Source organism: Thermobia domestica, chromosome 18 (assembly GCF_964235325.1).
Source record: "Thermobia domestica chromosome 18, izTheDome1.hap1.1, whole genome shotgun sequence".
NCBI classification, from domain to species: domain Eukaryota; kingdom Metazoa; phylum Arthropoda; class Insecta; order Zygentoma; family Lepismatidae; genus Thermobia; species Thermobia domestica.
Window position 1 is genome coordinate 13,890,016 of NC_137471.1, and position 23,725 is coordinate 13,913,740.

The following is a 23,725-nucleotide window of genomic DNA, read 5'->3' on the forward strand; positions in this document are numbered from 1 at the left end:
AACAGTGTGGACCTTTTTTTAATCATAGTTTTACGTCATCGCTTATTTAGTGTATCAAATATGTAATTTCAGAAACAGTTTTTTACTACTCCTTTAACTTGTCATTTGGAACGCATTGTAGTTGACGGAGTAATAAAAAAATGTTATGTTGGAAGAAAGTTCAGTTAACATTTGATCAACAGAATAAGGAATGCAGATATTGTAAAATTTTTTACAAGACATTATTGGATATGTACCTTTTATAATAGTGGATATGTACGTTTATAATAGTTGAAGTTATAATGAAAGAGAAATTGTTATATCTGAATGAGCAAAGGAAGGAACGTTTTTCATTCTTTAACTCGAGATTTCTTCATAGTTTGTAATTAAAATAGTAACAAACATACCATCATTATATTGTCCTAACAAACCAATATACTGTAAGTTGTCAGTAAAATACTTTAGAATGACCTAGCCCCTGGTGTGATGCTGATGCCCACAGTATTTCATGTCATGGATCCCCCTTTACGAAATCCTGGCTACGTACCTGTTTTATCTTCAGTAATTTGAGATAATAGCTACAACGATACTATTAGTATAATTGTAAGACTTTATAGAGAAACTCTGCAAGTATTTACTCCATTTGCTTATCAAAAAGATGAAAAGATGTCCTTTTGTTATAATATAAAGTCTGCCCGGGGAAATTTTAATCCGTTGCGATATTTTGATCGTGAGAATGAAGTATAATCATTTCACTAGTCTTTTAATTGTGGGCTTGAATGAAGAGTTGGAGGAGTCGAAGACTGTCTTGATTTAGAGACAAACATATAAATAACTGTTTTAATTTGTTTACTTTTTCTATATTTTTATAATCCGTTTTTAATGATTGATACACTAAGTAAGCTCAAAGATAAATGCCCAATTTTGTTTGAGAGTAAGAGCAGGACTGCTGCAGTGGGCTCGCGCGGCAGCCCCGGGCGCATCAGCGACGGTGAGTATACACAGAAGGGAGGATAGCAGAAAACACTATATATGGCATTAAAACGCTTACCTTACGTACTGGATCATGAATTTGTACGTTATTATGAGCATTAGAGGTTATGTTCGGACATGTACTTCAATTTAAATGATATATTTAGAAAAAAATATACGTATACTTTTATTTTCTTATGTTATTACCATTATGTGTTGTTGTAACTGTGTGTGTGTGTGTTTAAAATGTTTTATTGCTTCAACATTTCTGTTGAAAAATAGCATGACATTACTTACCTATATTTCACAAATATATGGAGTCCTTTACTCTCGGATACATCTATGGTTGCGCATAATGAATTTGCACAATTCCAAATAAGATATAAACTTCATCTCACTTCGCTTTTTATACTGTGATTAGCGAATGTATTCTGGAAGATGTTATGCTTAGCAGGTTAGATTTTCATTAATATATTTCTACCTAGAAACTCACATACACACATCTCACTAGTGAGAACGAAACATATTTCAATTTTTCACACACTGGTCTATCAAAATATTATTATAAATTTATTCTGTAAAATTTACAAATACTTGCACATGGATTTAAATTGTCAATTGACATACAATTTTTATATTGCGTGGATTAATTGGAATATATTCATCATCATAACAACAAATACTTCGATATAATACGAACAATTTTGAAGTTATATTAATTTATATCAGCAACTTTAAATGACGCCTTTGTAAGTGTTAAGAAAGAAAGAAAGAAAGAAAAGTTACTTCTTCTAAATGAAGGTCTGTGGTTAATAATCTCGATAGAGGAACATAGTCTCTAATATTTATGTAAAATGTGTTTTGTTTCAATAAGCTTTTAGTTCCAACGATTGTTACTGTTGAATAACAACATGAAGGTATTTATCGTTAGATGTGCTATATTTCTTGGATTGAGTATAGCCCGCTCTCCCCAGTGATTTTTAACGAATCATAGTGATTCTAACGAATCGTACTAGTACATAATGAATCGGAATCGCATGTTATAAAGATTTAAGATGTAAATCTTGCAGTAAAGAAGCTTCAGTATAAGTAGTAGTAGTAGTAGTAGTAGTAGTAGTTGTTGTTGTTGTTGTTAGTAGCAATAGTATTAGTAGTAGTGGCAGTTAGAAGTAATAGCAGTAGTAGTAGTAGAAGGAACAGGTTAGAAGCCCCACAGGGGTTGGTTGGGTTCTGTTCTTGATATACGTATTAGTATTAGTAGTATCAGTAGTAGAAGTAATAATAATAATAATAATAATAATAGTAGTAGTAGTAGCAGTAGCAGTAGTAGTAGTAGTGACTCTTCCAGTTTCGGTGACAAAGAACTGGGGGGAGCGGGCTATACACAAGCCGATTCTTTCTTTCTTTCATCTTACAACTGTTGGGAAATCAGTTGTTTGCTTAGGTACTAGTTGTTCTTCTTAACTTATCTAGTACAATGGGATTAAGTTACAAAGTTGGGCGTCTGTTTCCAGCAAAAGTTTCAAAATTTACAGGAAAGATGTGGATAATTTGATCGTTTGTGTGCTTGATAATATATAAGAGTCTCGAAAAATCTGTTTATTTCTTATATATAAGCGGTTATAAACATGGGACTATACGGTAAGCGGAGGGAACTACTTGGCGCAAGGTAACCGAACAGTTGCATTGTGGGAAAGAAACGAACATTTATGTTATCAACAATGGCAATGGCAATGAATAAGGAATGTACAAGGGCAATGAACTAACAGTTTTAAAATTTGTGAAGCAATACGTTGATTACGAGCAAAATCTTTTAAAAGTTTGTGAAGAGCACGCATTAATTAACCTAATAACAAATTTCAGAAAGTGTGGAAAGGAGATAGCATCGGAAAAACATGGCGAAAGCGGACGCCCAACTTCGGAATAAATGCCGTACAATGTATATTACTAAATTATAGGACTAGTGTACAACTACTTTTCGAACTATTGCTATATTCGTGTTAAAATATCTGATTCTTCAAGGTTTTGAGTTGTACAATAAGCAGTGGTGCCCACCCCCCCTTATGTCCATGACGCACCCCCCCCAATTGTCTATCCGTAGGTGTTCTTCCATGAAAAAATCTTCTTTTCGATTAATTTTACCCCCCCCCCATCAAACATATTTATATAGATTTTTAACCCCCCCCCAAATATTTCAATGACGCAGTTTGCGTCATAGCCCCCCCTTGTGGGCACCCCTGCAATAAGCATTTATAATTGAATCGGTCTTGTAGTCCCAGTTTAGTTAACCATACCTATATTCATGATACATTCACTTCTTTCATCGGGAATTCCAGTCTTACTACCTTACAAAGTGTTTCTTAAGGGAAGAGTTCCATTACTGGATACACACTTATTTTACGAGGGCTTACTTGTTGGGTATAAATACAGCGTGTGAGCATGTGCCATAAAAACAACAGTGCGAAAAGACGAACCAATTCTGTGGCTGTGGCAAAAGACGACGGATGTGCTAGTTGGCCACGAAAAAGCACGACTGCTGCCGCATAGTAAGAAGGCGCGTCAGTGATTGTGCGTATGCGCATAAACGAGGATAGTGCAAAGCACTTCATATGGCATAAAATCGCATTCCTTATGTGTGGCACAGTGCTTTCTTATGGAATATTACGTGTCAAAGAGCTCACTTTACATTTCGCACTTTCACCTTATTATGCATGTGAGAGGTAAGCATGGCTTTGTAGATAGCGTACATGCCTTTGGTGTGATAGATCCAGGTTCGGTTCCCGGCGGATGCTCACTTGATTCGAATCCCACGTTAATCTACATCTCTTGCTACTGAACGGAATGGTCAACTCAAATTTGATCCAATGTGTGAGGTAAGATCCCGATATATTTTGAGTACTTATTCTTTGACCTTCTTAAATAAAATAACATTCTATCTTAATTTTTATTAAAAATATGTTTACCTAAACTGGGACATCATCTTGCCTGTTGACAATAACGAATTTAATTGTACATTGGATGCGTATATTTTCAAATAGCAAATATGAGACTCGATCAAATATCTTCACTTATAAAAAGCTATGTTCTTACACACATGAACGCCAGGGTAAGTTATATTTATTACTTGTTTAATTTGGTTACTTTCGTCAGATCCAATGGTCAATTAAATTTTGAGTCATTATAGGTGACGAATAATTTAGCACATATATTATACTATGAATGAAATTTTAATTTTTATTTTGTTTTGTCGCTAAAGTCGTCCGCCAATGTCATCAAAATTTGGATAATAGTTACAACGCTTGTATGGCTTTTATAGAAGAATATGGAGACCCTAGAGCTTTGTGTTATATACAGATAATTATCAATTGCCTGGAAACGTCTAGGGTTAGAAACAGTCAGGCTTTCAATATAATTCAAGCTTATGTATATCAAATTTTATATTTTTTTCTGCAAATGTATAACTTTGTATTACACCAGAGAAAAAAATACCTAAACTCGTTTCCTATAAACTCAGAAAAACAGAAGGTATAAACAAAAGAGAAAGCTCCAAAATCAAGGATCTTATAAAATAGAGGATCTGCCCATGTGTCATCCTATTAAATAATGAAGCCAAAAAGCAACAGAGTATCGGCACGTCTAATTGGCTACTCTCGTTTCCGCCATCGTTTGATTGGCTATTTTCGTCTCCGCCATGTTTGTTGGCTCAAAACATTGCGATCCTATTGGGTGGAGTGGGCAGAGTAGAGTGGCGAAACTGCGACGTATGGCTTTGTTGTAAGGGCAGATCCTCTATTTTATAAGATCCTTGCCCAAAATGCTATATGAAAATAGGATATAAACAAGTGAAAACCAACACCACTGTGTATATAAACGCTCTCGTAAATGAACAAAGAGTTTCTCTCATCTGGTGGTAATCCTGTAGTACGTCACTAGGACCTTCTGGCTTGGAACACGTCAGGATGGCGTTCAGTAACGAGGAATTCTTAACATCAACTCTGTAAATTATACCTTTGTTTAATATACGTTATGTTGAAATTTAAAACAAGAAGTTCTAAGAAGTACTTAGGTCTTCCGCAGACAGTGCAATTTTCTTAGTATACTCTCAAAATTCAAATAACAATGGCTGTTAAAATTTGTACACCACACTTGCAATTGTAAAATGAAATTAAATCTATTTGTGTAGGTTATATTTTTCCTTTTGCGTTTTCTTCATTAAGTATCCATAAAGTACGCATCGGAATACCAGTAGGGTATATTTCATCTCCAAAATGGGCAAAAGGTCTTTTCTTCTTCTGATAGTCTTTTCGTCGGTCTTTAGAAATTCATAGAGGCACATTATTTTAGAACCTTCTGCCATTCTAGGAAACGAGCTTAGGATTTTTTCTCTTTTATACAAAAATATACATTTACAGAAAGATATATAATTTGATATACATAAGTTTGAATTATATTACAAGATGTCTTGGAGTTGGAAAGATGTCAGATGTAGCAGTGACTATAGCACTGGGCTGTTTGTGGTAGTATTTTAGGGCAAACTTGGAACCAGGGGCGGATCCAGGGGGATGATCGGGGTGATCGCTCCCCCAAAAAGAGAAAACTTTCTTATTTTATATATATAGATAGAACCCATCTCAGAGTTTGGAGCTCTTAAAAATAGATCTAAGTAGCAGTATTACAACTCACCGCCTCCTTCCAGAATTCCGTCCTGAATCGACCCCTGTTTGGTACTACGTGAGGAGCATTATAAAGGGCGTGTGCAGTAATTTTTGCAGACGGTAATACTCTCTGATTTACGAGGAGGGCAACTTGTTGATGGTAGTTGCGCAACAAATATGCCGGGACAGGTGCTATTCACAAAGAACTATTGTTTATAGCACTGTTAGTAAGGTTGCATAGAATGTGTTCCAGGTGGTCATTCCGTACCAGTACTTGCAATATCGTGCGTGCAGCTCAAGGATATTATAAAATAGAGGATCTGCCCATACAACAAAATCGTGAGGCCATATGTCACAGTTCCGCCACACCTACTCTACCCGCTCCGCGCCACTAAGATCGCAATGTTTCGAGCCAACAAACATGGCGGACACGAGAGTAGCGAATCAGACGTACCAGTTCAGACGATGCTCAGTTGTTATCCGGCTTCACTGAGTTCATAGAATGAAAACACGTATGGGCAGATCCTCTATTTTATAACATCCTCGGTGCAACTACTGCTATGCCGATCATCACAAGCTAAATCACAAAATTTGCTGTGCGTCGACGCGAACTGTTACGGATGGTGCCCGCTAGTGTATATTATGCGCAATTGCTCCATTACAGCAGATTATAAACTAGTTATTAGATTTCCAACCTATGTTTTTCATAAATGTCAGCAGTCACTATAACAGCCATTTTCGACCATCCATCTGTCTGTCTGTCTCGACGGGTATCAGAGCGAAAAGTGTATGAGATATCGGGAATGTCCTTTCTCGCAATCGATTCAGCATCCCAACAACAGAGTACTAGATAGAAACAAGCGGTTTTCTGCGATCGATTCATCGTATATAGAGATTATGTCTTCACAACTCGTAATACTCCACCCAAAACATGAAAAGGTTAACATTTATTAGCACTTATAGTTTCAATAATGATTTCCACAGAGCAAAAACGATCAAATATATCGAGAAGCAGTCTTTTGCAATTGATTCAGTCTTCTAAGAACAGGTTCCTTCTCCGTTAACCATTTTTTCAAACCCGAAATGGTAGAAATTAACCATTTCCTGTCCCAAAGTTGATTGTAATATAACAGAAACGGTAATACATAGCGACAAATGGTTTGTTGCAATCACGGTCTCAAGAATAGGCTCCACCTCCTCCATTAACCTTTAAACTACGGGATATTTTGTTTTCAAAATACCCTGTTTCTTGTCTTAACTACGGATATTTCGATTTCGAAATGATACGACAATAACTTTTGTAATACTGGCAGTTTCATGTGTCTTCGATAAATAGGAGTGAAGCAATTGACTTCTTTCTGAGCCCTTACAGAGCTCCATAGTTTAAAGGTTAAGCTTCTATTCAAAATAAAAGTGATTCAAAGTAACCACTTCCAGTTTCAACATTTATCACCACAGTACAGAAACAGTAAGGACAACTAGTAATGGCTCCACGATGTGGATTCAGCATCCCAGGAATAATTCTATGTTTGATTTTATTACTCAATTCCAACCAATATTTATAGATGTAATGCTTCAAGTTTAAGTATTGAATGTACCAAGAATATTATAAAATAGAGAATCTGCCCATACGTATCTTCATCATATGAACTCAATGAAGCCGAAAAACAATCGAGCATCGTCTGAACCGGCATGTCTGATTGGCTACTCTCGTTTCCGCCATGATTGTTGACTCGAAACATTGCGATCTTATTGGCGCAGAGTGGGCGGAGTAGGTGTGGCGAAGATGTGACGTATGGTTTCACGATTTTGTTGTATTGGTAGATCCTCTATTCTATAACATCCTTGAAATTTACATTGTTTGGAAGTGTCTAGCATAGTTTCAACTATGAAAAGAATCTCACTTGTCTTTATAATATGTTTGGTTTAAATGTTTATCTGTTTGTGTTGTTCTTTATCTATATATTAATAGCGGTATCTGAACAAAACAACTTCAGATCCAAATTCAAAGTGACTATGTTTGTGACTCTTAATCTCTTGAACCACCCGACCGATCTCGATCAAATTTTTGACGTAGATGCAGTTCTGGCCTGGGGATGTTTTTTAGCTATTCATTTTGACGGTAGAAATTAGGGGAGGGGGAATTATAAACAAAATAAATAAAACTTAATAACTCATGAAGCAAACGACCAATCTCGATCACATTTTCAACATAAATGACTGGGATGGATTGTATCATTTCACTTTGACGGAACAACGTAGGGGATGGGGAGGAGGGGGAGATATACAAATATCTATAAATATAAAAATAAAAGTGACCATGTTCGTGAGTTAATAACCCTTGAACCACCCGATCGAACTCAATCAAATTTTCCACATAGATCAAGTTCCAACCTGTGAAGTTCTTTATTATTTCATTTTGATGGTAGAACTTAGGGGAGGGGAGGAGGGTAAATATATGAAAATGAATAAAACTTAATAACTCTTGAATCATCCGACTGATCTCGATCAAATTTTCCACATAGATAAGGTTCGGACCTGGGATGTTTTCATCTTTTTGCTTAGACGGTACAATGTAGGGGAGGGAAGAGGGACTCATGTAAAAAAATAAAAATAAAAGTGACTATCTTTGTGATTTCATCACGCTTAAACCACCGAACCGATCTTAATCAAATTATCATTATTGGTTAGGTTCGCACCTGGGGTGGTTTTTATCATATCACTTTTACTGTAGAACTTAGAGTAGGAGGAGGGGAGGAGAGAGATATATAAAATAAATAAAACTTAATAACTCTTGGAAAATCTGATCGATCTCGATCAAATTTTCAACATACATGACATTTGGGCCTGGGATATTTTTTTTTATCATACCGTGCTCCGCAACATGGAGAGGGGAGAGGGATATATAAAAAATCATCGAAAATGGCCAATATCAAAGAGCGCTATAGCAGTAATAAAAATGGAACATATTACTTATTATTTTTCCTTAATTTAACCCAGCGAAATCGGGGTGCGTGTTAGATTCGAGGACGTCTTAAATTAGAGTAATTATCGAGAAATTCTTAATTAACCGCTTAACTTAAATCCACAAATTATTACGTTTTTTTTTCTAAAATTATGATCACGAATATATTCGTGCAAAGAAAAAAGATCTGAATATAAATTTAAACGGCTATTCCTTACTTTCGCCATACGCAGCTGAGTACCGGTATATGGGTGTCCGCTAGATCAAGGGCGCCGATTTCTCTGTAAATTTGGGGGGTTCACTCAAATGCAGAAGGTGCATATATGAGGATGTTAAGACAAATTTCATTCAAATTATGCCAAATATTGTATATTCATAAATACATTAGGGGAGCCCACATGAACTTTGGGGGTCCGGGCCCCCTTCCAGGATCGGCGCCCTTGGGTAAGATTCATTTAATTATTTTCGGCTAATATTTTGCATTGGAGGCCAATGGTTATTGACGAAATGACGGAACTGAAATAGTATATTTACATTGTACCGACAAATTATTTGTGTTATTCCTCTTTGAATTTTTTTTTTTTTTTTTTTTTTTTTTTTTTTTTTTTGCAAAACGAATACAAACATTCGTAGTAGATTGAATGGAATGTCTACTTGTACTGTACTCGTTTTCCCCAGTTTCTTTTCTCAAGATGCTAGTGTAATTTGGTAATGTTTATTGTGGAACGTACATATTCATAACTTTAATTTCTTGCGGAAAAATTTAAATTTCGATTTTGATCAGCTTGTAGTTCAAATAAATTGAACGAACTGAATAAAACATTTTAAAAGATTCGTTGTCGCTTCATGTACACAAAAAGTGTTCAAAAAAAGTAAGACTGACAATAAGATACATTTGCTTTTATTACGAACGAATATACTCGTGGTTTTAAAATCGGTGATTTTCAAGTGCCTAATTCGGACCTAAATTTTAGACAGTTCTAGTAATGTTTGCTTTCACGTACTTCTACCTTCAATGTACAACTAAAATAGCCAATAAAAAAATATAAAATTTGGAACGACTTTTGCGAAAAATAAAATAAGCGGTTAAAGATATTATTAACATGTTATTAAAATTACTTTGGTAGCCATATTTTTTTTTAATCTTATTCAATCATTCTCACAACAATAGTGTCCTGCGCTTGCGAACGACGTGCGGGTATTAGTATTATCCGAATAATTGTAGATAAACGCTTGCATTTCTTTTCGCGTATTAACTTTCGAAAAGTACAAAATAATTAATTGCGTATTTATCTATTACTTTTCAACATTACACGACCACATTTAATTTTTATCACCCTGAATTGGAAAGCAAATATGAACAAAAGTAGAAACCTCGAAACTTAAAGCGAATTTCACTGTGCAATATTGTCATACTTACCCAGAGCTTAGCTTTGCTCTGCTCTGAAGCGCCACTAGAGCATAGTGACGAGTTTTGTAATTTCCTATCCTCTATCCTGGTCACTGAAGCTTGATCTCTGTGTGTATTGGTTGAGAGACTAATCTAGCCCAACTCATCAGATACCTACGCAGATTGATAGCATCTTTGGCCCACCTAGACCACTATCCAAACGGGTGGTCTTCAAACCTGTAACCTATCTGCATAGACGACCCTTGCGATGGCATCTGGACAAGGCCCCGGTCATTCTGGATTACCTTCTGTTGTTACACAGGGCCCCTCTCTGACGGCGGCAAAGCTTGATAAGCGCAAAGCCCGCCAAGAGTCAGAACCGAGCAGTCCAACGGGTCAATCTGCAAAAGCTAGTTTTGCTGCTGCATTACAAATGACACCTCCAACGAAACGCCATCATACTTTGAGTGAGTCTTCCTCAGCATCTAGCAATATGGATACCGAGATCACTGCCAATACATCATCAGCTAAACCTATCGTTCATTCTTTTCTCCTAACAAACTACGACGCCAAATACCATGATTTGAAACAGATCTATTTGCGTTTACTTAAGTACGTGCCACGGTCGGATGTCAAGCAGCTCATACCCACCAAGAATGGTATTATCATCCGATCCACAGATCCAAACATGGCAACCACACTTCGCAATACTTACTCTTTTGAGATCTTTGGCAAATCGGCAAACCTTCAAAAGCTTACCTCTCAACAAGCGAAGCAGCCTCCACCTCCTCGCAAGCCTCCGGCTCTCTCTGTAGTTATCCGAGGAGTTGATCCACAATACACAGATGCTGAGATCGCTGAGGAACTCAACATGGAGGGTCATTCGATCATTAAATGCATTCGAATTAAGAACATATCCGGACCAACCTACATGGTCCGTGTTCTAACAAATAACCAAGAGACCGTGGATGATCTCCTTAGTAACGGTGCATTTATATACTTAAAACGTCATCGAGTAGAACCATCTCGCTCACCACCTCCACTTCCAATGCGCTGTGAGCGATGTCAATCCTATAACTCGCATCATACCAACGACTGCAGGAACCCTTTCAAATGTGGCTACTGTGCCGGCCCACATTCGACCAAGTCGTGCACTAATCTTACTAATCCACCGCAATGCTCAACCTGCCCGGATCAGCATCCTACATACAGTTATAAATGTAAGGCCAAACTTGCTGCAGAAATACTTAAACCAGAGCTCACAGTTCCTATACGCATCCATAACGCCGATTCTACTACGCCACCCCCTACTTCTGCAAATCAACCGATTACCATTGACAAATTTTTGGCATTTCTTACTGTCACATTGCAGAACATTCATCCCTTCCTTCGTCAACATATTCTTCAACAAGTGCAACTAGCCGCAAAAACCATCCTGCATGTCAATTTTACAGGCACCTACTCCAACACCTTCGCACACTTCCATTCTACTGTACATGAATCTGCAGTATAATTTCCCTCTTCATCTAATCTCTCTAATCTTCATTATGGCAGTTCACTGTTTATTTCTGAACATCCGTTCTCTTCAGAAAAACAGGCCTTTGTTTGAACAGCTGCTCCTTGAGGAACACATACATTGCTTTCTACTTAATGAGACATTCCTCTCACCAAAAATATCCTGTAAAATTCCATCTTATCATCTTGTTCGCCACGACAATACCGTCCCAGCTCGCCGTGCTAGTGGCGGTGTCGCTATAGGCTTCCCATCATCTGTCTCTCATCGGATACATGCTACCGGCGATCCAACACTGCCTGAACATCTTATCTCCACCTTATATTTCAAACATTGTTACATCACGGTAGCCACCATCTATATACGACTCGGCCAACCTATTCCTCACAGTTTTTTTCAGTATATATCGGACAACTTTCGCACCTACATTATCATGGCTGATATTAACTACCACAGTCGCACAGATCACCAAAAGCTTACTTTCCGCAACTATCTTCAGACCCGCAAGACTGGTTTCTTTAACCATATCCCTAAACCGACAAGGCCGGCATCCAACACAACTCCTGATATTGTCATAACTTCACCCAACCTTCTTTGCAAGCTTACCTTGACTGTACTTGATCCTCTGGGGAGTGATCATGTCCCTATCAAACTCACTATTCAACAACAGGGACCTATTCAACCACCTCCAACTGTTCCTCCCCGTTCAGTAGCTCGTTTTGACCTTGCAAATTGGCCTAAGTACAAGGAATGCCTCTCTAATAGCCTCACATCTGTATCAGCCCCTACTACAGAGGCTGAACTTTACGATGCCTTACATACCATCACCAAAAGTATACATCAGGCGTCCACTGAATTCATACCCCAGACTACAGTAACTTCCTACAGACCTAAACTACCGCCCCAGTATTTACCATTAATACGCCGTTCCCGCCAGCTCTATCGAGATTTTACTCACACAGGTAATCTGGAATCGCTTCGGCAACATCGCCAATACCAAAGAGCAGTCCATAACTATATTGTTGCCTATAAGACCAGAAACTGGATCAACACCTGTAATACTCTCTCCGATACAGCCCACCCAACTAAGTACTGGAAACGATTTCACCAGCTCACTGGTCAATCCTCTCGTACTTCTTATCCACTCATCCTTAATGATACGCCCTTACACACTGACGAGGAAAAAGCCAATGCTTTTGCTGACCAGCTGCAAGGGGTCTTCACGCCTCTTGGACCTGCCTTTACAGCTCGCCCACATCCTACAGCTCGGCTGAATCTCAACACACCATCACTTCAACCACATACCGAACATCCTCTGACCGACGATTCACCTTTAACAGCTCCTATCACTGTCACAGAAATTACTTCCATTATAGCTCGTAAGCGTAACACTGCTCCAGGGTTAGATTCTATTACCTACCGTCATATCAAAGAAGGACCGTATATTCTCCATTATCTTCTGCCACTCATTTTCACGTTCATTCTCCGTACTGGTTTTATCCCTACCGATTGGAAAACATCAAAAACTTTAATGTTCCTCAAACCGAAAAAACAGCTCCTTCTGTGTCTTCCTACCGCCCAATACAACTCACCCTTGTTTTCAGCAAGATACTCGAACGCATTCTTGTCTCACGCTTGCACATCCATCTCACCGCTCACAACCTTATTCCTCTTCATCAGGCTGGATTCCGTCCAAACTTCAGTATTAACGACCAACTTCTCCGCCTGACCACGTACATTACAGCTCAGTTTAATCAATCTAAGTCTTCCTGTCTTGTCCTTTTTGATTTAGAAAAGGCGTTCGATAAAGTATGGCACCTAGGTCTTCTATACAAACTATTTTCTTTCCGCCTTCCAATATGTTACATTCGGTTCATCTACCATTTTCTCTCCGGTCGCCTAACCTATGTTTCCATCAATACTGCTCTCTCACACCCTGTGTTTATCCATTCTGGTGTTCCTCAAGGATCGGCTCTGTCCCCTCTCCTTTATCTACTGTATGTTGCTGACTTTCCTGCTCTTCCTACGAACGTCAGTCTATTTCAATATGCGGATGATACGGCTTTTCTGGCAACGGCAAATACTATTCAACACATCAATCGCATCCTTCAACCTGCCATTGATGCTTTCATTCAATGGTGCGAAACCTGGCGCCTCAAACTTAACGCCAATAAAACACAAGCCATTATCTTCCTACCACCAGGTAAACACAGTCGGGTTCATCGGAATCCATCCAATCTCAGTATTGAGATTGAAGGTACACCACTTTCTGTTAGTCCCACAGTCACATATCTAGGCATTATCTTCGACTCCCATCTGAAATGGTCTGCTCATCTCAAAAGTCTTGTTCTTAAAGCGACCAACCGTCTAAACCTACTGCGACGCCTAACTGGGACTACCTGGGGCCTGAAACCTAAGATACTTCTAAACACCTACAAGGCTTTTTTACGCCCTGTTTTGACTTATGGCTTTACAGCCTGGCTATCAGCTCCAGAGTCATATTACCGCAGGCTGCAAATTCTTGAGCGCCATGCCCTACGCCTTGCCTTTCGAATTAAATTACCAAGCCCTACACGTGACTTATATGAGAGAACACCTTTTCCACAACTCCTTTATCACCTAGAAGACCTCCGACTCCGGTACGTTACGAAGCGATTCCAGACTCACCATCCATTGCTCTTTGATGCCATGCACCACGAAGCCACTCTTCGTAAACCTTCAACTATTCTCCGTCATTCTCCACTCTCTCTGCTGTTTACTCTGTACCAATACGTTCTCCCACCAAATAGTCCCGACTTTCAACTTCTTGAAGACTTCCTCATTGCAATCCCCCCACCATATATCATTCCATCTTATGTTGCACAGTGATTTCACCGCACTAACAGGGCTCCACTCGTCTTCATTACGTCCAGAGTAGCCCCTGGACAGAAGATAACATTCATTCGTCTCTCTAACACTCTGTGTTGTGTTGTGATGTCAAGTGCACCTCATTGTTCCATTTCTCCATACTGTTCTGCTCTCACGCTCTCCTGTTGAATTGCTCACACTTATTCATGTTTTCCTGTCCTTATGATTATGGTTAACGGCCATAATGTCCTTTCAATTGAATGAACTTAGATTTAATAAAGTTAATAAAATCTCTTTTGCCTCACGACAATTAACCTACACCTGCACTGAGAAAAATCCATTATCCGGACAGCGGTATATTGTACAAATACAAGGATTCGTTATGTTTACTAAGGAAATCTGTACGGAGCGTACTTTATCCATATACTACATAGGTACTGCCTTTTACCCGCTTAGATATTACATCATGTCGCTGCAGGATGTCTGACATCTAACAATCTTCCGTATTTTACATACGTATACGTATGTTAAATACTTCAGCTATATGTTAAATACGTCCATCTGTGTGTGAGATCCAGGCCGCCTATAGACACCTCTTTCTTTCGCCATGGCTGACGTCATTGAACTACCGTCTTTTGCTTGCGAAACGAGGTTGTTTACAAACGGAAAAGAAGAGAGGAAGGAAACAAATGCTTGGGTAAGTACACTAGTTAACTATTACTTTAGTTAAATATTCCATTAATTATATATTCTTTTAGTGTAACTTGCTTTAATATAGTACAAAGTAAGTAATGTAGTTTATGAATACAATTCTTACTATTGTAAAACTCGTTAATGATTGAGGACAATGGAATGGGTGAATCTGAATTTTGAGAAATCTTTGAATATTAATGTTTTGAAACATTTTACATTTCAAGGTAGCAAAATGAATGTTATGTGTTTATTCATTCCGTTTTATATGTGACGATTTATTACTTGGTGCAGATTTACTACAGGGCTGCTTAACATAATTGCTAATAAACCGTTTTCAGCGCGAAAATTCCCTTGTGTAGTGAAGATTTAGGATTTAGATTTCTGGGCTTTCGGCATCAATGGCCTTGTTAGCCCGTCGCATATGAGGGATGACTTCCCTCGGTGATCACACTATCCGGGGAAAGGAAGGGAAGAATGGATTGGGGAAAAATGGGGCCGCGGTGGCTCAGTGGTAGAGCGTTCACCTCTGGTGCTTGGGGTCCCGGGTTCGATCCCAGCTCCCGCCAAGTGAACTTTGTGGTGGACAAACACCGTGTGCGTGGGTTTTCTCGGGGTTCTCCCGTTTCCTCCCACTTTCTTCATTCCACCATTTCATACATTACTCATCATCACCGTCTCCTTTAGCCTAACCGGCATAACCGTGGGACGTAAAACTCAAAGGTTTCATTTTCATTTTTGGATTTGGGAAGGAAGAAAACGGCCTGGGACCTATATGTTAGGTACCACTCCGGCATTTGCCTGCTGTGAATGAGGAAAAGCCAAGGAAACCTCATTCAGGATGGCTGGACTTAAAATCTTTTGATACTTTTTCGACCGAGTTCCCCCACCGGGATCGAACCCGGGACCGTTCGCACCGAAGGCGAGAGCGTTAGCGAATACGCTACGCGGGGCCACTAGTGTAGTTTAGAAAACTCATTTTTACTAGGATATTTGCAAGATTTTTTTTCTTTTAGTTTAACGCCCCATGATTGTACATCAATGTAAGAGAGAAGGTGACGATGAGATACATGATAATGGTGGAATCAAGAAAATGTAAGGAAACTGGAAAGTCTTAAGAATAACCACACCTACAGTGTTCACCAAAAGCCTATTTGTCGGGAGCAGGAATCGAACCAGGGACCTACCGCGTCAGAGGTAAGCGCTCTCAGAGCTTTCTTTTGTTTAAAGAACTTGTTTACAATGAAATATATATATATATATATATATATATATATATATTACGAAGATATTGACATATTTTACAGCCTTACTGAAATTAAAAAAAAATAGTCAGGGAGAGCTTACTTGTCAGGTTTTTATTTTTTAATTTAATTTATTTTTATTTATTTATTTTTGCTTTGTTATGTTCCCTAGTTAATTAATGTTTGGGTTACTGAAAATTAAAACCTTTTTAGTATTATTGTTATGTCATCACTTTGGAACCAAAACGTTAGATTTTTTTCTTGTGTTTTCATATAGGAAGTTGGTGAGTTTGTGCCTTAGCACTGGTTTGGTTTCTAGAACGTAATTGAAGGTCATGTTGAGTTGAGTCTTGGTGGGTTTGAGTTCGTGAAGTGTCAGGCACTGCTTGTGCCCCTGTCTTCTGTTTGTGATGTTTCCTGGCTTTGGGCTGTGACGTATTTATGTTGAGGAGTACCAACGCAGGCCGCGTGATATACAGGTAGCTACAACACAGCTTCAACAGTTAACGAGTGCCAGGTCTTTGAATTTCAGCTTTCGTTACGGCGTGACTAATGCAGTATAGTGCTAGATTGAAATTCTATGGGTGGTAAAAACGGTATGGTAAGAAATACAACGTAATTGTTATTAGTTTAATTAGTGTTTCTTCATAGTATTGTTTCACTATTTCTAGAAGGAATTAAGTATTAACGAAGTAATGAATAAGCAAAAGCACACATTGATTGACGTTTACTATTTCTCATACTCCATTGAGAATGTTTTGATCCTCAGTTGCGCAAACATCCAGTGTGCGTTTATTTTCTTTCTTTTTTGGGGGGTTTACACTGCCTCACAGATGAGCTCCCTCGTGGCTAAGTGGTTAGTGAACACGCCTTTGGCGTGGGACACCCGGGTTCGATTCCCGGCCGGGGGCCGCGGTGGCTCAGTGGTAGAGCGTTCACCTCTGGTGCTTGGGGTCCCGGATTCGATCCTAGCCCCGCCCCGCCAAGTGAACCTTGTGGTGGACAAACACCGTGTGCGTGGGTTTTCTCGGGGTTCTCCCATTTCCTCCCACTTACTTCATTCCACCATTTAATTCATTGCTCATCATCAGCGTCTCCCTTAGCCTAACCGGCATAACTGTGGGACGTAAAACTCAAAGGTTTCATTTCATTTTTTCTTAATCTCTTGCACCGACCGACCGATCTCGATCAAATTTCCAACGTAGATGCGGTTCTGGCCTGGGAGTGTTTTTAGCTATTTACTTTGACAGTAGAACTTAGGGGAGGGGGAGGAGGGGGACAGAAAAAATAAATGACTTAATTTACTTTGAAGTGTAAAAGTGCGAGCGTTTTCTTCTCTCTCTCTCTCTCTCTCTCTCTCTCTCTCGCTCTGTCTCTCTCTCTCTCTCTTCACTTCTCCAGTCTCCTCTCACTTTTAGGGCCGCGGTGGCTCAGTGGTAGAGCGTTCACCTCTGGTGCTTGGGGTCACGGATTCGATCCTAGCCCCGCCAAGTGAACCTTGTGGTGGACAAACACCGTGTGCGTGGGTTTTCTCGGGGTTCTCCCATTTCCTCCCACTTACTTCATTCCACCATTTCATTCATTTCTCATAATCACCGTCTCCTTTAGCCTAACCGGCATAACCGTGGGACGTAAAACTCAAAGATTTCATTTCATTTTTTCCTCTCACTTTGATTTCATGATTTCGCACTCTGATGAAAAGTATTAAATACCGCCAGGAAAAGTACTAATATATAACCTCTTTTAGGCGCCCCTCCAACCACGCGCCCGGGACACGTGCTTTGCTTGCTCGCCCATAGCTGCGGCTCTGTGAGCTACATAAGTAACATACAATGCTTACGTAATACTTTGGGTCATAAGTACTATTAAGAAAGGAAGAATTGCATTTTTTTAACTTTGGGAAATGAGCTACTATGGGATTAAAGATAAGGTAGGAAAGGCAACACATTCCAGTCTGTGCTTTCACCCAGCAGACATATTGTTTAGAACCAAAAAAATGTGACTTTTGGAATCTTGTACTTAGGTTCACAGCGGAAGCGACGAAATAACTTGAATCATCCATTGTAGCTCTCCCCGCAGCCAGTTTCTAAAATGTTGGCAATAAGTTTGCGAAACGAGAGGTGACGACTCCAATTTTGGGTGAAAAGTCGCTATAAGAAATAATCGAGAAATTCATTGTCTATAAGCATTGTAAAAGTTGTAGATGTAAACTAAACAATATGTTCTACTCACTGGCGCAAATCCCGGGGGGGGGGGGATGACGGATACATGTCCCCTCCAATCTTGGAACTGAGAGGGACTTCTCCCAAATAATCCGATTTGAAATGTGTTTTTTGGGAGAAATTTGATGATTTTTGTCCGATTGCTACAAAGGAACGTGAGATGTCCCCCAGAATAAGCCTCAAATCTGCAGCCTCCTAACGCTAAAGACAACTCTGATCCTCCACAACATTGTTTTTCAACTTCATAAGTATTTTGGACATCGCCAAAAAAAGTATGGTAACGGTCTTACCCTCCCCCCCCCCAATGTTGAAGTCAGATTTGCGCCGCTGGTTCTATTCACATCTTTGTAAACAGGGCGCAACCAATCCTTTAATTCAGGGATCATTTCAGGTTGTTTCGGGTACTTTTGTTCATGTTGTGGTCAAAATAGTTCCGAAATAATTAACACTACAGTACTTACGTTAAGCAATTTTTTGTAAAAGAAAAAGTGCAGAATAATTAAAAGACCCCAGAGGACAAATATAACAAACACCTTCTTCGCCTTTTTTCACGCATCTATAGCTAATCTTGTTGCTATCGGTAATGATGTATTACGTGTGTCTCTCAACGGAAACTCTGCGAACTAAAGGACATCAAGTTTGTAGTTATTCTTCGTTAGAGGGCAAGGGTAACATAACAATGCAGGATTGTGGAGTAGTGAGTACGCTGTATTTCCAAACTCTTCATCACTTGCGCTGATTAAAACAAACAAACAGAAAAAAATAACGTAAAAACTTTTTTGAACTAATAATGCTTCTCTACAGATGAACATTTTGTTTGCAGCAAAAAGTCGCTAAATGTGTAAGTAGGTAAATCGTCATTTAAAAATCACCCAAAAAAGTCTCCAATCGGATTTTTTTTGTCGTTATCGTTGGGCGACCATACGTCCCGTTTTGACCGGGACAGTCCCGTTTTAGGGGCGTGTCGCGGCCGTCCCGTCAGTAGATGGAAAAAAGTAGTATTCGTCCCGTTTTATGTAAATGAAAGAAGTAAATAACAAACCCAGTACCTTTACTCCTTTTAAAAGTATTAATAATAACAAAGCGGCAAAAATTGAACTGAAAATCCCTATATTAAACATACTCTATAGTTCGCAGTACTGCTCGAAAGGTTTTAGCAGTTGGTTGTGTGTTAAACAAACTTCAACGTGTCTTTCCTTTTTCATAAGTACCCGCTCTGTAACGAAGAGAGAGAGGGGGAACTCTGATATCAAGGCACTGATAAGAACAAAGGTAGATCTAAAAGTCTAGTGTTGCAAGAACCTGTCCCGTTTTTAACTGAAAATTTTATGGTCACCCTACGCTATCGTTGAGGTCGAATTCCCCTTATTTAGCGACTTTACCCAAAATTGGCAACATTGACCCCCACCGAACAACACCCCGTCATCTTGAGCCTAGCCAGCATAATAGTGGGACGTAAAACTTAAAGATTTCATTTCGAACAACACTCCCAGAAACCTACTGTTATACTATTCTCAAACCACCCTTTCGTACAGTTCTCCCTATTCGAAAAAAAAAAATTGTAAATAGCAGTGTTCATACATAAATATGGAACTCAATTTCCCTCAATTTTGCAGGTTTTCCAGGTATTAATTTTGCAATTTCCAGGTCTAGTGGAAGAAACTAATAGTACGAGAACACATAAATTTTAAGAATACTATATTTATATATTTGAGAATGGCCACCCTTCTCCCCAATGAACGATTGCAATTAAATATTGAGTCACAAGAAAATAAATAATTAAAATAAATAAAATTTAAGTTGAAAAATATTAAGTTGAGAAGCCTACTAAGGGAATTATATAATACTTTTGTTCCATACTTGAATACATTCAAAATATACAAAAAAATATTGGCTTGGGGAAGAAAAAAGGGCCCGCGAGATTTTAACTGATTCTTGTAGTACTCGACGACAGAAATAGATTACTGAAAGAATTTTCAAAATCGGCACAGGTAAACCTGAAGAAAATCGCATTTTCAGGTACCGGTTCAAAATGAGAAGAAAAAAGGACCGCGAGATTTTAACTGATTCTTGTAGTACTCGACGAGAGAAATCGATTAGTGAAGGAATGTTCAAAATCGGCACAGGCAAGCATGAAAAAAAATCCCACTTTCATGTACCGGTTCAAAATGGGGAAGAAAAAAGGGCCCGCGAGATTTTAACTGATTCTTGTAGTACTCGACGACAGAAATAGATTACTGAAAGAATTTTCAAAATCGGCACAGGCAAACATGAAGAAAATCGCATTTTCAGGTACCGGTTCAAAATGGGAAGAAAAAAGGGCCCGCGAGATTTTAACTGATTCTTGTAGTACTCGTCGAGAGAAATCGACTAGTGAAGGAATTTTCAAAATCGGCGCAGGCAAGCATGAAGAAAATTGCATTTTCATGTACCGGTTCAAAATGGGGAAGAATAAAGGGCCCGCGAGATTTTAACTGGTTCTTGTAGTACTCAACGGGAGAAATCGATTAGTGAAGGAATTTTCAAAATCGGCGCAGGCAAACATGGAGTAAATGGCATTTTCATTTACCGGTTCAAAATGGGGAAGGAACAAGGTCCCGCGAGTTTGAACCGCTACGATGTATGTTCACGAATGTGCCCGTCTTCTCAAATTTAGTTAATTACTGTGACACTGAAACATGTGACACAGAGTCACATTGTGGATGACTCTGCAATCGGCAACCACTGCACATATACTCCTCCCGCCCCACAGTTTGATTATTTCGATCCATTCCTCACGTGCTAACGGCATGGTTCAACATCTGCAAGAAAGAGGTAAATGTAACGTTCAATTGGCAATAGCTTTCCACCAAATTAAGCTGCATGAAATCTGATTGCATATTTGACATACTGAGAAAATTCTAGCCCGTGGCCATATGTATCACATATCCCACCAGTTCATAAAAATTTTGAACACAAAATTACGGTCGTCCGTGTGACGTACTCCCAAAAGGCCTAATGTGTATCACCCACCTCACATTCAATTTAACCACATCCGTGTAGAATTTAGAAAGGAACTTCTTATGATGTATACAGGATGTCTCAAAAGTTCCCTAACATAGGGTAACTCTGTTATCAGAGTTACAACAAAATGTAAGAGGAAAAAAAATCTCGAAATATGACGTTTTCAATCTAAAGTGAACACTTTAAAAAAATCGGACGAGATGTTTGTGCTGTATACTCTTTATGCACCCAATTTTAAATGAAAATGCAACGTTGCCATTTACCTGAACCCACAACATAAGTGAATGAAGTTACTGTTTGAAACGGAGGCTGGCCATCAACATGTTAGCGTAAAAGACAGTAACTTCACTCACTTATGTTGTGGGTCCAGGTAAATGGCAACGTTGCATTTTCATTTCACATTGGGCGCATAAAGAGTGTACAGCGCAAACGGGTCATCCGATTTTAAAAATTCCTTCACTTTAGATTGGACACATCATATTTGGAGATGCTTTCCCCTCCGACATTTTGTTATAACTCGGATAATAACAGAGTTACCCTATGTCAGGGGACTTTTGAGACACCCTGTATATCTTATTTAATATATGTTTGATGTCACTATATCTGTAGTATAATTTAGTTTGTTTAAATTTACAATTTAATAAGTAGATTCGGATTTACATGCGTAGGATTTTGTATGCATCTAACTAATGAATTCTTTTATATTCATACTTAACTTAGTGACTTGGCTTTGGACTGCAACTGATTATTGTAACCCATTATTGCTTGAGAAGAAACAAGATATCCGAATCTTCATTTGGAGAAATCAAAGGTCTATTGGAAAGCTGGGAATTACAACCATTAATTTCTACATTTCAAGGTGCGTAAATTATATATTCTGTGTTTATTATTACTATTATTGGGTTTAGAATCAATCAAGCATTTCATGATATTTTAGAGGGATCAAGATGGGTGCCGGATAGATAAGTATTTGAGCGTCAGGCTCTTATTTCTTTTCAATTTAATATTTAATCAATGATTATTTTTCTCCCTCATTATTCCACCAAATCGTATTCCAAGATCATAAATTTTCATTACTCATTTGTGACCGTCAGCCTACATAACATATTCGTAGGACGTAAAACAAAGATTTCGTTATTATTGTTTCTATCTCTTTTCTCCATAGCTGTGAAAAATAATGCCTTCAACATCATAAATTTGTATGCCACTTGCCTGCTTTCGCCTTCAGTCGTCTTACTCTTCGGACATCACGAAGCAAAGCAGGTACTTTGCAGTTTTCATAGTTTTGAAAGGATGTGACATAACATAATGATGTTGGTGTTGCGATGTTCAGTACCGTAGATAATGCTAGTAAACAAATCGAGTAGCAATTGTAATTTTTTAGCTTACATGCCTTTCAGACCGGCCATTTTTTTTTTTTTTACAACATATTGTTATTTCTACTCTATATGAAATATATTCTGAGGTTGTGTTTTGGGGGACGTGGTAGCTCAGTTGTGGAGCGTTCACCTCTCCTGCGTGAAGTTCCTGGATCGATCCCAGCACGTGCTAAATGGGCTTTGTGTTGGAGAAACACTGTGTGTGATTTTTCTCGGGGTTTTCCCGTTTTCTCACACATTTTCATTCTACTATTCCATTCATTCTCATCATCATCGTCCCCTTGAGCATATCCGGCATAATCGTGGAACGTAAAACTCAAAAATTTCATTTCATTTCATTTCATATAAACTTTGTTGCAAAGTAACCTGATAGCTGAAGATACTTTGCAACACATACAAAAAAGTATTTTCAGCATACGAACATAATGTTTCTGTGCAGTGTTTTCTCTCTTCTATTGATACATTTCACTTCCTACACAAAACTGCATGCAGTCTACAAATATTGAGGTTGGACTTACGGTACCGGTGTCAGTACTTAGTACGAATTATTGATATTTGTAAAGAAAAAATGAAATGAAATCTTTAAGTTTTACGTCCCACGCTTATGCCGGTTAGGCTAAAGGAGACGGTGACGATGAGAGATGAGTGAAATGGTGGAATGAAGAAAGTGGGAGGAAACGGGAGAACCCCGAGAAAACCCACGAGCACGGTGTTTGTCCACCACAAAGTTCACTTGGCGGGGGCTGGGATCGAACCCGGGACCCCAAGCACCAGAGGTGAACGCTCTACCACTGAGCCACCGCGCCCCCCTATTTGTAAAGAAAATTATGTATTTTCTGGTACCGACATAGGAACCACGTTCTGAT

At 38.8% G+C, this 23,725-nt stretch overlaps 1 protein-coding gene across 2 annotated transcripts in view; it reads left to right on the plus strand.

The window, feature by feature from the left end:
- Nucleotides 1-1,306: 1,306 nt before the first annotated feature.
- Nucleotides 1,307-23,725, plus strand: part of LOC145675008 (uncharacterized) — a 46,689-nt gene continuing 24,270 nt past the window's right edge. The window contains exon 1 of one of the 2 annotated variants that reach the window (XM_081745372.1): nt 1,307-1,405. Coding sequence is in view for 1 of the 2 variants with exons in the window: in XM_081745371.1 (XP_081601497.1) it covers nt 1,863-1,868 (6 nt within the window). In the remaining variant the exon portion in view is untranslated. Of the gene's footprint in view, nt 1,406-1,741; nt 1,869-23,725 lie in introns of those variants that run through there. The other variant, XM_081745371.1, reaches the window with a different exon arrangement.